The 16983-nt window shown below is 41.1% G+C and overlaps 1 protein-coding gene across 3 annotated transcripts in view; it reads right to left on the bottom strand.

Annotated features, from left to right (window-relative positions):
* The window catches only part of USP33 (ubiquitin specific peptidase 33), an 89068-nt gene that overhangs the window by 38821 nt on the left and 33264 nt on the right, over positions 1-16983 (bottom strand). For all 3 annotated transcript variants that reach the window (XM_077823558.1, XM_077823559.1, XM_077823560.1), the window contains 3 exons: positions 16508-16660; positions 11593-11695; positions 8462-8531 (listed from right to left, as the gene is read on the bottom strand). In XM_077823558.1, coding sequence (XP_077679684.1) covers positions 8462-8531; positions 11593-11695; positions 16508-16660 — 326 coding nt within the window. The remainder of the gene's footprint in view (positions 1-8461; positions 8532-11592; positions 11696-16507; positions 16661-16983) is intronic.

Raw genomic sequence — 16983 nt, 5'->3', positions numbered from 1 at the left:
ATTTTAAAAATATTCCTTTATGTCTTACAAGGATCGTATTAAAATATATCACTGTAGGGACAGGCTATACAGAAAATTACAGAATTTTAGAATTACAGAAAAGCTTGATCTGGAAAATCTAACTTTTTTTGGAACAAATAGGTGGGTTAGTTCCAATATCTATTATTTTAAGCAGCACTGAGAGAATAAGTTGTTTCCTTAAAATATACACTTTACCATACAGAGGAAGAAAACACTGGGAGGCTACCTTTAAAGGGACAGGTTTCAGAGTAACAGCCGTGTTAGTCTGTATTCGCAAAAAGAAAAGGAGTACTTGTGGCACCTTAGAGACTAACCAATTTATCTGAGCATAAGCTTTCGTGAGCTACAGCTCACTGCATCGGATGCATCCGATGAAGTGAGCTGTAGCTCACGAAAGCTTATGCTCAGATAAATTGGTTAGTCGCTAAGGTGCCACAAGTACTTCTTTTCTTTTTAAAGGGACATCAACTAAAAAAAAAAATCACTAATGACAGAAAACTGTTTACATACAAGTACTGGACCGTCTAAGATTACTACTATGGAGATTAGAGAGAAAAAGTCTCAGCATCAGTTTACTTTGTGCATTTGACAACCTTTCAAATACAGAAGTCTATTTCATTGTTTCCCATGTATAGTTTATCATTTTTCTATATTTGTGTGGGTGTTTCTCACAGAAACAGTGGGAAAACATTTTGGAAAAAAAATCAAAGCGTATTCTAAAACCATAAAAATTAGCAGGGAGACTCAGAAGTAGGTGTAGTAATGTGCCTGAAACTATCCTAGCTCCTTTTTCTAAAACGATAATGTCACATTAAGGAACATACCTCACATGAGTAGTGAGAACTGATATTAAGATTTCTCTTGGGAATAATACATTTTGTAGGCTCTAAATTCAACTGCTGTTAACTAGTTTGGGTAACCCAGTGCTTTCAAGCTTTCAAGAGGTGTTTTAAATAGGTGTTTAAAAATAATTGAAGTATTGGTTGTACATACCTTTGTTGAAGAATCTGTTAATGGAAACATGAGTAGTCTAGGGATATGTCAATCAAATGCTGGTACCTCTCTCTGACCCGCCCACATGTCACCCTAATCCCCTCTCCACTGGGTATTACTTCTGGAGCCAAGACTGACTAGGGACCAGAAGCAAGGGGTGGCATGTGACCCTTCTAAGAATTCCCCGGCTGCCCTCTACCACTTGGAGTCAGTTTCAGCCCTGTAGGACCTCCCCAGGAGCAGTTTTGACCAATCATGGCAAGTTCCAGAGTGGGGTGACCATGGCATGGGTTTCACCCCCATAAGCCCTCCCATAAGGCAAATTTATACCAATCAAAATAGACATAGCACAAGGGTCTAGGTGGGAACCCCCGACCTCTGGAGCTCAACGTTTGGATGGTTGGCTGCACTTCCCCTGGAAAACCCATCACTGCGTGGAACAGGCAGTCTTGTTTCCAGTGTATTTTTCAGAAATTATGGATACACTGAGAAGAAAAATGGCCTCTTTCACTACCCCCGTGAGAACTACGGAATTCATTTTAGTTCTGAGGATGCTTGGTTGCCTGCAAAGAAAGCTCTACTTCAGCGACTATTCTGAGGAAAAGGAGGGGAGCCCTTTGGCCTTGCCGTTGATGGATACACCAGAACCTGACCCCCAGATTCAAGAGCTCATGAGGCAGACTGATGAGCATGATGGACGCTTGTTGTCTGCTCCCATGAAGGAAAAGGACCACGGCTCGTCGGAGTCACCATCAGATAAGGTGAAAGGAGAAGACTTTGCTCAGGTAAATAGACTATAAAAAGTGGTGGTCAAGGATGAGATGCAATGGGGTAGGAACTGACCTGGGGTTGCATAAATCTAACAACAGGGGACTTACAGCTGTTTCTTTTCCAAAAATCTCTCACCAGCTCAATGCCACCTTTCTAGAAGTGGCCCTGGACAGCATTACATCAGGGAGCAAAGATGAAATCAGGCCCAACATGTTTTTGCTCAACACCAAGACAAACTATTCAAGAGGACATCGAGCATGAAGAGGGCAACAGCTCTATGGATTTAAGGAAGGTCCTTGGCATAGATCTAGCTGAGCCAGTGCCACATCGTTACCGTAAAAGAGTTATGCAGTCTATTGTACATGTTTCTTTTTATGCTGTCCTTAATCACTGTCTTAGGGAGAAGCTTTCTGAGGATTGTGAGGGCTGTGTTATAGATGCTCCAGCTCAGTGGCATCATGACTGTGTGAATTGGACTTCAAGCTCCAGGCCCTGTGTGCTAACTTGTGTTTGGAAAGTTTAAACACAGTTATTGCCATTGGCTATATAATGCAATGTCTGTGCTTAATCCAAGAAAATGTAGCACTAAGGGTGACCTTGGTAAATGCTCTACAAAGCTCTTGAGACTCCAACAGTATTTTGAACAAAATTATCAAACCGAGTAATACCACTTAGCACATTATATTGACTGCCTGATCCACACAAAAAGTTACAGAATTCTGCTTAGGAAGAAGACTACAGTATTTGTAAGAAATCAGAAAGGATTAAGTTAGAGGGGACAAACATGATATAAAATATAATAAAACTTGGTATTTGTAAATAAAACCATCTATTGAAAAGGGCTTTGTGACTATCTGTGTTTCTGTTAGAAGGTCTGAGTGGTCCTTAAACAAGATGAAAGATTTGATGGCGCATCTTGATATTTTTTCAAGGGCTATATGTCTTTTAAATAAAAAACAGTTTCGGAATACCCAGCTATTGTGTCTTTAAGAAAAGAGACCTATTTACAGCAAAAAGCTGAAATGCATGTAGTAAAATGCAGGGCAGAAATAATACACAAAGCTCCCATATTTTGTATAGAACATGGATGTTTGAGAAATGTGGTTGCGTACAATACAGCTGATTCAACCCCATGGAACCATATTGGTTTAACCACAACCTACTGAAAAAAGGGGGTTGAACTATTGCCTTCAGATGTAATCACACACCCATGTTTCCTTAACATTCCAATGGAGATAAAAGATTGTATCTAAAGGATTTGGGGGACAAAGCTGCCAAAAAGTTATGGGGCAGGGTCATTTTTAAAATTTTACAAAGGCTAATGAGAACAGAAAAATACTAAAGAGATGCCCCCTAGGGGAGACTCTCAAACTGTCATGTCTGAGAATGAGGAGGCTGTATCTGATCCTGGTCTCCTATGGCTATGGTGACTCTCACATGGAGTCTGATTTAGAAATTCAGAAGGCTCTGTAGAGGGCTTCTCCTTGTCTACATTCCATCTACTCCTGATGATCCCTGCGGTAGCCCCTTGGAAACTGACTCTCAGATAGGGTCTGATGTAGAAGACACACCTATGGTTTTACAGAGGAACCCCCATATACCTCTGCAGTTGCAGATCCCCAAACAGATGTGTATATGGAGCAAGTGAGAAGCTGGCAATGGGAATTTCCTAGATTTAGCTGTGCAGTGTATTCTGAAGAATTTTGTTTTCTCAATCTTGAGAGGATGAACTCAAGCTGGCAGGTTGTGGATGTTAGGATATAGATATTCAGGCCTGTCTGTAAAGGCCTATACTCTAAGAATTTAGGTATATTCTTATCACTTAGCTAGTTATATAGAGGTATAAAAGAGAGAATCAAAATCACTGTCTGCCAGAATAAGGGCCTTCTCTTCCTGTGACAGTCTGAGGCCCTGTTCTTAGGCTAAGGCCTTTGGCTAAGCAGCAGAGGCAGTCATAAACTGGGAAGAAAACGGTCACATCCTTACATTCCAAACTAGTCACATTGAAATAAGGTGCTATTGGGCTGTTAGGAATACAATCCTGTCCTGATGGTGCCTATCACCTCCAGAGAAAGGGAAGTGCCTAGAAAATGTAAAAGGAAACTTAGTTTGATAGCATCCTGTCTGGCAAGAACTCACTTATCAATAGCTGAAATGTGAAATCCTCATTTCTGTGTTGTTCTATCATTGTAGTCCCCATTTCCCCATTGTTTGTCTGTATAATCTCTGTCTGGTTCTGTGATTGTTTCTGTCTGCTGTATAATTAATTTTGCTGAGTGTAAACTAATTAACGTGGTGGGATATAATTGGTTAAATAATCATGTTAGGACTGGTTAGTTAAATTTCAGTAAAATAATTGGTTACGGTATAGCTAAGCAGAACTCAAGTTTTACTAAAAGAAAAGGAGTACTTGTGGCACCTTAGCGATTAACAAATCTATCTGAGCATAAGCTTTCATGCTCAAATAAATTTGTTAGTCTCTAAGGTGCCACAAGTACTCCTTTTCTTTTTGCGGATACAGACTAATGTGGCTGCTACTCTGAAACCTGTCAAGTTTTACTATATAGTCTGCAGTCAATCAGGAAGTTGGAGGGAAATGGGAACAGGGAATGGGGGTGGGGAAATTGGAATCATGTTTTGTTAAGGGGGGAAATAGGAACAGGGACACAGGTAGGGCTCTGTGGTGTCAGAGCTGGGAAGGTGGATGCTAAGGAAGGAAACTGGAATCATGCTTGCTGGAAGTTCACCCCAATAAATATTGAATTGTTTCCACCTTTGGACTTTGGGTATTATTGCTCTCTGTTCATGCAAGAAGGACCAGGGAAGTAAGTGGGTGAAGGAATAAGTCCCCTAACAGTGGAAGCCATGCACAGGGAGATACAGTTAGTTCTTGACAACATTAATGGTAGGCTAGCCCTAGATTATTTTGTTCAATTACATGTAGAGAGCTGTAATTTAAACAATCCTTAAACAATCTTCAGTAAGATGAACTACGGATGACCTCTCTACTGACGATTTCTTAAATCAGGTTGGTAAACTGCTACAGAGTAAGAGAGAGATATGTGTTCATGGGACATTACGCTGCATTTCGGTAGTTGTAAAACAAACATGGGTGGGAATGGCTGTAGAGAGTTTCCAATTCTATCCTCAATAGTCTACTCGACCATAAAGAGAGACAGTCTTTAGTAGACTTGTCTTACATTGGTACTACTTTGTGTTTTGCGTGTGACCTCCTGGCTGTCATGTCTGATGGTAAACCTACAGATGCAAAACTGTTAAGATGGAACAAGAAAGCTGCATGAGACACTAGAGTGGTCAAATTAAAAAAAATTATGCTTGACATTTCCATGGTTTCTGTAAAAACGCTCTTGAAACAAGAGGACCTTTTCACACAGCGATCGGATTTCCAAGGGGCAGTGCTGCTGACTGGCCAACCATTGAGCTCCAGAGAGGAGGGTTCTGGGCTAGACCTTTGTGCTATACCTATTCTGATTGGTACACAAAAAGGGTCTATGGTGGTGAAACCCATGCTGACTAGTAGAGGACAGTGGGAGGAAATCTTAGAGGGGACACATGTCACATCTTGCTTCCTGATCATGTCAATCTCGGCCCCGGAAGCAATACCCCAGGAGGAGAAGATTACTGTGACAAGTGGGTGTGTCCTTAGGGGTCAGGGAATGGGGTCTACATTTGATTGACAACGTACCCCTAGACTAATCCGTCAAACCTACCGTTGGTGTTGATAAGACCTATGTCTGGTATACACTAGAAAGTTAGGTCAACATAAGGCAGTTTACAACCTAACTCCATAAAGGTCTACACTACAATGGTGCTCCTGACGACGTAAGACGCCCGCTACATCAACTTAACTCCACCTCTGCAAGAGTTGTAGCGCTTGGGTCGATGTAGTGAGGACAACGGAGTGTCTGTGTAGTCCCTGTGTTAATTACATTGTCAAGAGCTGACAGCGCGGAGCCCCGCCACCACCTCCTGGTGAGGAACTGGGGGTTGGGGAGGGAGGAGAGCTTGGAGCCCTGCTGCTGCCTCCCAGTGAGGGATGGTGCGGGGGGGGGAGGATAAGGAGAGATCCTCTCCCACCCCACCCCCAATCCTTCACCCGCAGGCAGCCAGGCTTGGGCTCTTCTCCCCCACCATCGCACATCAGGAGGGGTCAACACCCCATAATGCCCCACACTGTCAGTTACATTGGTGGAAGCACTCCTGGGGAGGACATGCACCGCCAACAGGAGGAACTAGCGTGGACATGAAATACCACAGTAATTATTGCAGTGGCTGTACATCGACCTAACCTAGGTTGATTTAATTTTGTAGTGTAGACAAGGTTTTAGGGTAGGGGTGGGCAAACTTTTTGGCCCGAGGGCCACATCTGGGAATAGAAATTGTATGGTGGGCCATGAATGCTCACAAAATTGGGGTTGGGGTGCGGGAGTGGGTGAGGACTCTGGTTGGGGGTGCGGGCCAGAAATGAGGAGTTCAGGGTGCGGGAGGGGGCTCCAGGCTGAGGGAGGTTGTGGTGCGGTGGGAAGGCTCAGGGGTGCAGACTCTGGGCAGCGCTTACCTCAAGCAGCTCCCGGAGGCAGCAGCATGTCCCTTCTCCGGTTCCTACACGGAGACATGGACTGGCAGCTCTGCACGCTGCCCCATCTGCAGGCACTGCCCCCACAGCTCCCATTGGCAGTGGTGCCAGCCAATGGGAGCTGCGGGGGCGGTGCTTGGGGCAGGGGCAGCATGCAGAGCGGAGCTGCCCCTACTCATAGAAGACGGAGGCGAGCAGCCCCGACCCTGCTCCCTGGCTGGACTGCTGGAGGGGGGCCATGCTGCTACTTCCGGGAACCACATGGAGCGGCCCCCGACCTTTCTCCCTGGTTGGAATGCCCTCTACCTGGTTGGAACGCCCCCAACCTTTCTCCCAGCGGGAGCTTGAGCGCCTGATTAAAACATTTGGCGGGCCGCATCCAGCCCGCGGGCCGTAGTTTGCCCATCCCTGCCTTAGGGTATGTCTACAGTGCAGTTTTACAACCCAAGCTCCACTAGCCCAAGTCAGCTGACACAGGCCAGCTGAGGGTGTTTAACCGCAGTGTAGACATACTCACAGTGTGCTTTTCAATATGTATATGCTGTAGCAATTTAAAATCAACTGGTGGCCCAAGGAAATTCTAGGAACTATAACCTTGACCTCTCCCATACCATTAATATTGACCAGAAACAGTAGTTAACTGGTTCCTTATCTATAAGAGATATTTTGTTAGAACAAAAAATATATTCGAAAAAGCATTTGGTCCTTTCCCTCTCTTCTTGCCAAATTTCCAGGCTATTTTCCACCTTTTTATTTATTTTTTCATTAAAAGACTTTAAAAAATCCCACAGCGTTTTTGATAATAGCAAGGACCTCAGAGTAAATAATGAGGAGTGGATAGATCACTATACTGAATCCAGGAAACCTGGGTTGTATTCCTAACTATACCACTGGCCTGCAGGGTTGACTATGGGGCAGTCACTTCCTTTCTCCGTGCTTCAATGTACCCATCTATGAAACGGAGATAAAGATACTGATTTCTTTTGTAAAGTACTTTGTAATCTACTGGTGAAAAGCCTTATATAACAGCTAGGGATTATAATTATTAATACCAAATCCTAACTCAGCACACTTTTGGAGCGGGAAGTCTCAAACAGAATACATAATAGTCAGCAATAAATCATTAATAATAATAATAAAAGTCTCAATTTGTTTTTGGTTCATTATATAAAAGGAACAGCTAGCAAGACTGAAATTCAACAAATGTACTTTAAGTCAATAGGTTAATTAACAATCTACAAGGACAGGCTATTTTATAATTGGAAACATTTAACAAAAATTAACCAAATATCCCTGATACTTTCAAGTATATAGCTATGCAGCTCTTTCTGATCTATGAATATTTAGGGATAAAATAAAAATCTTTCTAAATGATTTCACTTCAATTTTTATCATTACTTATGTACATTATGTATGTTTAGTATATAATTAGAATCTTGAAATTCTTTGATCTATTTTTGAGATTAAGATCCAAGTAGTTCAAGTGTTTAATCAACTGTGTTTTATATCGGCTGCTTTTATAAAATTTGCGAGTTTAAACTTCTTTCACTAAAAGATTACACCATGCCACCTCATTTTAATTGCTATAAATAGCAATTTGAAAACTTCCCAGACTGAAAGATAACATGGTAAAAAGGAATTTAAAGCTCGCTTATGCCCCATACATCATATTACCATTTCCTGACTGGAGAAGAACAAAAAACACACAACTCCTCAAGTATCAAAGAATGACCCTACACTTAAAAAGAAGACCTGGATATTTACAGCCAATTCTCTTTTTAATTTTTAGAACTATAATTGTTGGTTGAGGACTGTGAGATATTAGAGAGGAGGCAGGAAAACAAACCCACATACTGCTATTCAAGGGAAACTATATACACATCCTACAACTCTTAAGTAATACCATTGATTTCAATATCACTATTCATGCTACTGCAAGATGAGGCTACCAAACACATCAAAATGAGGTTTATACTGGTATGATTTTTCTAAAACTTTTTTGAGGGTCTGGTTTATAACTGAAGACATGAAGATACACATACCTACTTTAAGGTTACATTTAACTGCTATTTTCCTTACCAATTGGAAAGAGCTTGTAAAGCTGCATTCATGTAACAAGTGTTTCCAATATTTTTCAATCCTTTAAGACCTGTAAACAGGAAAAATACATCAAGCAAGCTAAAATTTAAAAATAAACTTGTAGGAAATTAATCTTTCCACTCAAAAATTTACTAGTCAAATTTTACTCCCAGCTACACCTCTGCAACCCCTTTGAGACCAACAGGATTGCACAAGTGTAAGTAAGCAGAAATTGATTCCTAAACAGATAAATTATTTCAACTCCTATTTTGCTGTTGGTTGATTATAATACCTAGCGTAAGTGGATTTTATTTGACCTTTTATTCACACTTAGTATCTTTATGTATATTTGCAGAGTGACACAGTTTTGAAGAAAGATTATAAAGATAAGGGTTTGAATGTTTTAATTTTACTTGCATTTAATGAGTTTATTAGTTCAAATGCATTCTACTGTTTATCTGTATATGCCTGATGTCTATAACTGTTAGTTATATAACTGACAGGTTTTTAGGAGGATTTATCAATGGCTTTTCAATACCTTTAATCTGTGCAATGAATATTTAGACTATATAACAGTACATACAGTTTTCTCAATGTGTAATTATATTTGCAAATGAATCAGTTTTAGTTAATTTATGTTCTTTTTCTCTCTCTTTCCTGTATAGATTTATTAAGTGTGAATATTTATTCAGGACAGCTTCATTCACCCTCTCCAAGAAAATCATATTTTCAGACTAGGACTACTACTTTTCTTAATTAACTCAGCAAACATTATATACGCTCACTCCATCTATAGCACAAGTTATAATGGGAAAAACTTTCATTATAGGGCTCACCTGGTAAGCATTAAAATATTTGAGCAGTCTGTACCCATGCAAGTAGTCCTAAGGGCTTCAAAAAGACTACTCCTACAAGTCAGAACTAGCAACTATTACATGGTCATCTCAGTTCAATTCAATTAAATTTTATTGGCATGACAGGTTATACAAGTGTTGCCAAAGCATAAATGAAATCAATAAAATAGAAGTTGGTCTCAAAATATAATAAAGTTCTTCTACAAGAATAATTGTAATGTACTACTGAAAACAATCTAATCACTACTTCTAATTACCAAGAAAAGTTACACAGCATTTAAAAAAAAATATTTAGCAATCAGACAAAGCCTTCAGCTCAACAGTCTGAAAATTAACTGAGACACAAGAAATGCATCTCATCATTTTAATATATGAAAGAAAGGACTCTCTGCAAATTCCAGTATTATTTTTAGAAAACTTACTTGGTTAATTGAGCTAAATTAACCAAAAATATTTTCTAAAAACAAACAAGCAAAAAAAATAGGTCTCCTTTCTCTCTCTCCATTTCCCATCGCTCAACCTACATCAGACTGCCATTCCTGATTCTTCCCACCAGGAAGACTAATTCTAATTTGAGGCAGAAGGAATACCAGTCACAGCTAAGGAGATACAGTACTGAAATACAAAAGAATACTTCAAAAAGTTTTTTTCAAATACAGTGTATGTATTATATATAATTTCATAGGCTCTGCCTGATTCTGCAGGCACTTACACGTGATCAACTTCAGTGGGATTGTTCATAAGCATAAAATTAAGTAACTGTGTAATCATTTAAAGGATTGGGCTTTTATTCAATACAAATTTATTTAGCGACATTTTTAACAACTTATTGGTTTTCACCAAGTAGTAACTGAACTATTCACTGCAGTTACATTTAACACTGCTTCATCCTGCTCTCCAGTATATGCCTTGTCAGAAACATTTAACGTTTGTTTTTAAATAAAACATTAAGATAAATTTGACTTATGAAAGCTTATTCTTTCTTGAAGCATATACAGTGCTAATGGGAATTAGAATACAACTTTATCCATACAGCAACTTTCATATAAAAGTGTATCCCCAGAACACTTCATAGGGTTAAATACAAATAAAAGCAGGAGGAGAGAAACGCATTGACAGGTGATAAAAAACAGGTTTTTTCAAAGATTTAAGAGCAGATGATGAATCAGTGAGGTGGAGACACACAGGATCCAGGGAGAGTTCAGTGAGTGGTTTGAGCATTGGCCTGCTAAACACAGGGTTGTGAGTTCAATCCTTGAGGGGGCCATTTAGGGATCTGGGGCAAAAATTGGGGATTGGTCCTGCTTTGAGCAGGAGGTTGGACTAGATGACCTCCTGAGGTCCCTTCCAACCCTGATATTCTATGAGGAAGGCTATGCCAAATGGCAAGAGCTGCAGAGGAAAAGGCTTTGGGCCAACAACAGGGAGGCTGACCTGGCAGAAAGCTGGTGCTAGCTGAGTCAAGGGAGAACAGAGACAGAGAGAGAAACAAGGTCCATGAGATAGAAACATCTCCCCATCATTGATAAGAGAAGGAATTGCCTTGACATGTTCACTGGTGTCTCAACAAAGCAGCTCAGTAAAATATAACCAGGAGATAAAGTGAAGGAAGTAGTAAACAAAAATTATTCTTTATAAAAGTGATCCATATGGGAGACTTCAAAGAGATGCCACACGGGGGTTCGTTTGTTAAATGACAAATAAAACCCTCTCAGTTTTGGGAGTTTCATTACGTTTCCCCCTTACATTTTCCCCTTTTCCATTATATAAATACCATGCTTGGGTTAACTTTTGCACTGATAGCATTTGGCAGAGCATGAAATCCATTACTAACAAAACAAAGTGCTGAGAACTGCAGACCCAAAACATTAACCAGAATTCAGAAAGCATCTTTTAAAAAAAAAAGCAAAAATGTTAAAACAAATTTTGCAATACCTACCCAGTTACCAGTGTGGCTATGACACATATTTCAGTCCAATGAAAACTAGCAACTACACTAAACATCACGACTGCTTTATCAGTGACTGATGTACTACAAATAACAACACGAGAGCCTCTTGTCTGAAGAAAAGGAAAGGATGCTGCAGTAATATCAAACTGAAAATGCAGCTCTTATTTTAGAGTGGGGGAAAATAGTTCCAGCTGGAAAAGATGTAATTTCTAAACAGCTGGGGAATGGATTCAAAGAAATACTCATACACTGTGGAATTATTGAAGTGAGGGCATGGACGGAGCAATTAGTTGACAGTGTAGGCTTTAATCCTCCAGTTTCATTACCTCTTGTCTTCAGTTCATCTTCTTCTTCCACCTCTATATCTAAAGCATCAAATACAGCACCTAGAGGAATCTTCAGTGTTGGATTACCAGGTATTTTAAAATCCTTATTAGAAGAAAAGGCAAAATATAAAAGTGTGATTATATTTATAAATCCATTTTTCTTTAAGTGTTAGTACAGTTTTACTAACATATGCCTATGAACTAAACATAGGAGTGCATTCAAAATAACTGCCTTCTAAATGCATGTTTCATTTTATGTAAAGCAAAAGTAGTTTGCAGCTACGCTATGAAAGTTTACTAATTCAAGCAGGTACGTATGGTAAGAATACAGCACTGCACCATTTTCTGGAAAACGTTGAGAAAATAAAGCAGTCAAAATACAATGCCAAGCACTGTAAGATTTCCTGCCACTGCTTCAGGAACAGCAAGCCTGCTTTGCAATTCACCACATAACAATGGATTATAACACCAAGTTTATAAAGGATTACATGCAAGTCAGCACACAAATGTGCCATCAGATGGCCCACTGCATTTAATCGAGAGAGACAGAAGCTGTCGAAAAGGGATCCTAGTGGCTCCGGTCAGCACCCTGACCACCTTTTGGGTTGGGAACCCTATGGCTACAGTACCGCTGACTGGGCGTTAAAAGTCTGGTTGGTGGTGCTGCAGAGCTAAGGCAGGCTAGTCCCTACCTGTCCTGGCTCCATGCTGCGTCCTGGAAGAGGCCAGCAGGTCCGGCTCCTAGCGGGGAGGCCACAGAGCTCTGCACACTGCCCCCACCCTAAGCACCGGCTCTGCACTCCCATTGGCCAGGAACCGTGGCCAATGGGAGTTGTAGGGGCGGTGCCTGTGGGCGAGAGCAGCGTGCAGGCCCGCCTGCTGCACCTCCGCCTAAGAGCTGGACCTGCTGTTGGCCGCTTCCAGGGCGCAGTGCAGTCCATGGTGCCATGACAGACAGGAAGCCTGCCTTAGCCCCCCCACTGTGCTGCTGATCGGGAGCCGCCAGCAGTAAGTCTGTACTCCAACCCTGAGCCCAAACCCCCTGCCCTAGCCCTGAGCTCCCCCAAACCTGGAGCCCCCCCTGCACCCTAACCCCTCATCCCCAGCCCCGCTCCAGAGCCTGCATCCCTAGATGGAACCCTCATCCCTCCTGCTCCCAACTCCCTGCCTCAACCCGCAGACCCCCTCCCACACCCTGAACCTCTCATTTCTGGCCCGCCCCAGGCCCGCACCCCCAGTTAGAACCCTCACCCCCCCTTGCACCCTAACCTCCTGCCCCAGCCCAGTGAAAGTGAGTGAAGGTGGGGAAGAGCAAGCCACCGAGGGAGGGGGAATGTAGTGAGCAGGGCATTGGGGAAGGGGGCGTGGCCTAAGGAAAGGGGCAGAGCTAAGGTGTTCGGTTTTGTGGGATTAGAAAGTTGGCAACCCTAACAGAGATGCAGTACGAGATAGGCAAATTGTTATTGTATTTTATGTTATTTTCCTGTGAGCACATAAGGGGAGAAAATCCCAAACAAAATTTTAAGATAAAAAGCAACACAAATGTCACAAATCATGCTTATTTCTCCTTATGCAATGTCATGTATGCTGCAACTTCCTTGAGCGTAGAAAAACAATTGGGTATTGGATGCATTTCAAATCTGAATTCTGCAATCATGCCAAACGTTATTTTTAAGTCAAGACACCATATATTTCAGGAGCACACGTGAATAACATCAGAAAATCCAATATATTTAGCTGAACCACTACACAATTAGAATTATGTGGTTGGTGTTTTAAGAAAAAAAAAAAAGTATTATGCCTTGTGTCAAATCTACTAATAATTAAAACTGAAAACAAGCTAAAGTTATACAAGTATTTTTTAAATAATTTCTTCAGGGGTATTTTTCCCCTAAAACTTCTGTGACTTCCCTAACAATATTCAGGTTTCAGAGTAGCAGCCGTGTAAGTCTGAGTCTGCAAAAAGGAAAGGAGGACTTGTGGCACCTTAGAGAGTAACAAATTTATCTGAGCATACGCTTTCGTGAGCTACAGCTCACTTCATCGGATGCATTCAGTGGAAAATACAGTGGGGAAATTTATATACACAGAGAACATGAAACAATGGGTATTATCATACACACTGTAACAAGAGTATTGTATAATTTTCTTTAAATCAACTTCTTGTAATTTTTGGATTTATTGTGCTATGTTCTTTCCCAGAAAAAAAAAAGTTTTCATTGGCATTGTGCTTTTATTCACTTTACTCTTTACACACTTATTTTTTACCCTTGTATTTGAACGTCAGCTGTCATTTAACAAGTAGTTAGGCATATAAATAGATAGTGTCTATCCAACATTCTTCACATTAAAATAACTCATCTAATGACTACAGGGAAATTCTGATGCAGCTTCTCAAGGAAAATGCTGTATGTCTAAATATTAATTATTTAGTATTCCAATGTGGACAGCACTGTTCAAAAGGTCCAGTCCTGCAAAACCCTCAACTCTCACTGATTTCCGTGGGAGAACAGGTATGTGCTGGATGTGCAAGTAACTACCTTCTCCAAGGAAGGTATTTACAATCTACTTTTAATATATGCAGCATAGCTTATTTAATGGCATAGTTTTAGCTTGTACATGGAAGCCTTAAATACCTGTTTTTTTTTCCCCTGCTTTCTTTATTTGTCCCAATTCAGCTATTTCTTTTTCATTCATTGGAAGAGCTTATGAGGTTATACACGCAACTTGATGGCATTTCTCTGTAATGTAATTGCTTTAGAATGCAACATCTGATCAATTCCAAAATATTCTTGGCATCAATGGCCAGAACCATAATCATTCTGGTGAAAATCAGAAAGGAGAAAAACGGGGGACATGTGAAGCCCATGCCATCTGCTAGCACAGCCAGAGCTTCAAGCACCTCTGCAATTATCTATAGATCAAACAACTCTTTGAGGGCACCCATTAACACCTTCCAGCCTAAGAATACCTCATCTCCTCTCTACCCATTCCTCCCCATAGAGTTTAATATGTTGACACCATCAATGACTTATCTCCCAGACAATTAATAATGGCGGGGAATGGGGTGGGGTAAGAAGAGGAAAGGGGAAAATGGTGGTGTGCATATAGTCCCTGGCAGATGGGGGGGAAAATGAGGGGCACTGATGTGTGGCAGGGCTGTCCCTAGCTATTCCGGGGCCCTAAGCAGCCCCGCTGCGGAGCTCAGGGGAGTGGGAAAGGGGCGGAGCTGGGGCAGAGCAGGGACGGGAAGAGGCAGGGCTGGAAGAACTGGAGCAGGGGCTGGAGCAGCACACAGCTGCGCAGGGTGCCAGGAAATTTGGGGCACCAAATTTCCTGGTGCCCTAGGCAGCTGCGTACTTTGCGTATGGGTAAGGATGGCCCTGTGTGTGCGTCAGGAAGTGATGGAAGACACACAACTCCTGGTGAGGAGAAAGTGTGGGGCCCTAGTATGAAGGAGGGAACACAGATTGTCCATGGCATGGAGGGGCATAGGTGGCACACAAAACCCCTGAAATGGGGTATGGGGAAATGGGAGGTGCAAACAGATCCTGGCACAGATGGACAATAAGGGACCCTGGTATGAGAGGATGTGGGCAATGAGGGAGCACAAAGAACCACTGATGATGAGGGGAGGGAAGACTGGGGGTGGCACATAGAGATGCTGGTATGAGGGAAGAATGGAGGACTCTGCTATGGGAGGAGGAGAGATGGGGGGACAGATCAAACCCCTGGCAGGAGAGAGACTAGGGAACCACTGAAATAGAGGGAGCTAGAGGGTGGCACACAGGGAGCTGGAGAGGGGAGGAATGGGGAGATGCAAGGAGCCCCTGGTGTGCACAATGAGTTCTGCCTAAACAAGCCACAAAGTGTGCGACCCCCTAGATATTTTACTCTTTCAGCTACAAATGTTAATTGTTATAAATTATGTGTTAACAATGGTCAAGTTCCTCTACTATGTTATTATCATGTAATAAATGACAGTTTAGAAATCTAAATTTCTAGTTTCATTTTATTATAGAGTTTCCTAAATCCTGGCCATGTGTAAACATGAAAAAGCTTAATTATCCTAATTGCACTACAAATAATATCAGCTTTCTGATGACTTAGTTGTACATTAATGTGTCCTTGATGACAGCATACTTTATTCTGTTCACTTTTCTTTTTAAAAAAATCACACACGCCACAGAGACCATTTACTCCTGTCCTCTGAAGGAAGAATATATCAAAGCTGAAGAGATCAAAATTACTACAACTGTGGATGTACTGCCCAATGGAAAAAGAAAAATATCTCCAATAAGAAAACAATTACACACCTTGTTAGTACTGTAAAATGATGCAAACCCAGTAAGTTTTACTGAGCTATACCAGAAATATAAGGTCATGCAAATCCTCTTAAATTTTTTTTGTATTCATTCAGCCACCAATATAGACTGACAGTTGCTTGCATGTTTCTCTTGATAAACACAATACTTGTGTCTCCATGTGAATTTGCACCTCTCTTTGGCTAGAGGCTCCATAAACAGACACCAAAACAACTTACTCTTCTGCATACAGTAGCCAGTAATAATTTGAATGTGACAATTAAAAACTTCTCACTAACTATAGGATGGGAAGCAAAGCTAAATGATTATTCCCATCTTAAAACTCAAATGTAATTTCATATTCTCTGGTTGATTTAAAAAACTAAATAAAATACACTCATATCATTCTTAGGAAACAAACAGAGTGATACACAGAAAGATTTAATGTAGGTTGGGCATTAAGGTGCATTAGTCTTCAGAGACATAAGAAGGGAAGAGTACAGTACAGAGAATCACATTATCTCCAGCACCAGATAAGACACAACTGGGAAATAAGACAAAGCACAGCTAAAACAAGGTCTGTGTTTATTTCACTTTTTTAAAGAACATACCTGTACACTATTTCCTTGTGTTTGGAAGGACAGTCTGGCATTTGATAATGGAGAATGAGATCCCAATTTTCTATCCAAAAATACCTCTTTGCTACATGTATAACACCAGACACGCAGGGTGGTAAGATTGACAGTCAGACAGTGCTTTGTGTCCTAAAACAGAACAAAAAAAATGATTTAGGAACTTACATTAAACCTCAATGTGTCCAAGCCAGAACTGTATTAATATGTGAAATCTTTCAAAAAAAGACTAACATGTACCAGGTAAAAATATTAAATCTAGCAGCAGTTCAGCTGTTCCTCAAATCCAAGCTTTTAACTCGTAACACCTAGATTGAAAGGGTCCAAACCACAAACACCATCTAAGAGGTATGTCTGCTTTAACTATCAGTACAATCTGAAAAGAGAAGATCTCAGTGTTGTCCATAATCATCTTAAACTGTTACAATTCACTCATCAAGAAAGTATCTGGGTAT

This window comes from Eretmochelys imbricata, chromosome 8 (genome assembly GCF_965152235.1).
Source record: "Eretmochelys imbricata isolate rEreImb1 chromosome 8, rEreImb1.hap1, whole genome shotgun sequence".
Taxonomy (NCBI): domain Eukaryota; kingdom Metazoa; phylum Chordata; order Testudines; family Cheloniidae; genus Eretmochelys; species Eretmochelys imbricata.
This window is presented reverse-complemented; position numbering and strand designations above follow the sequence as displayed.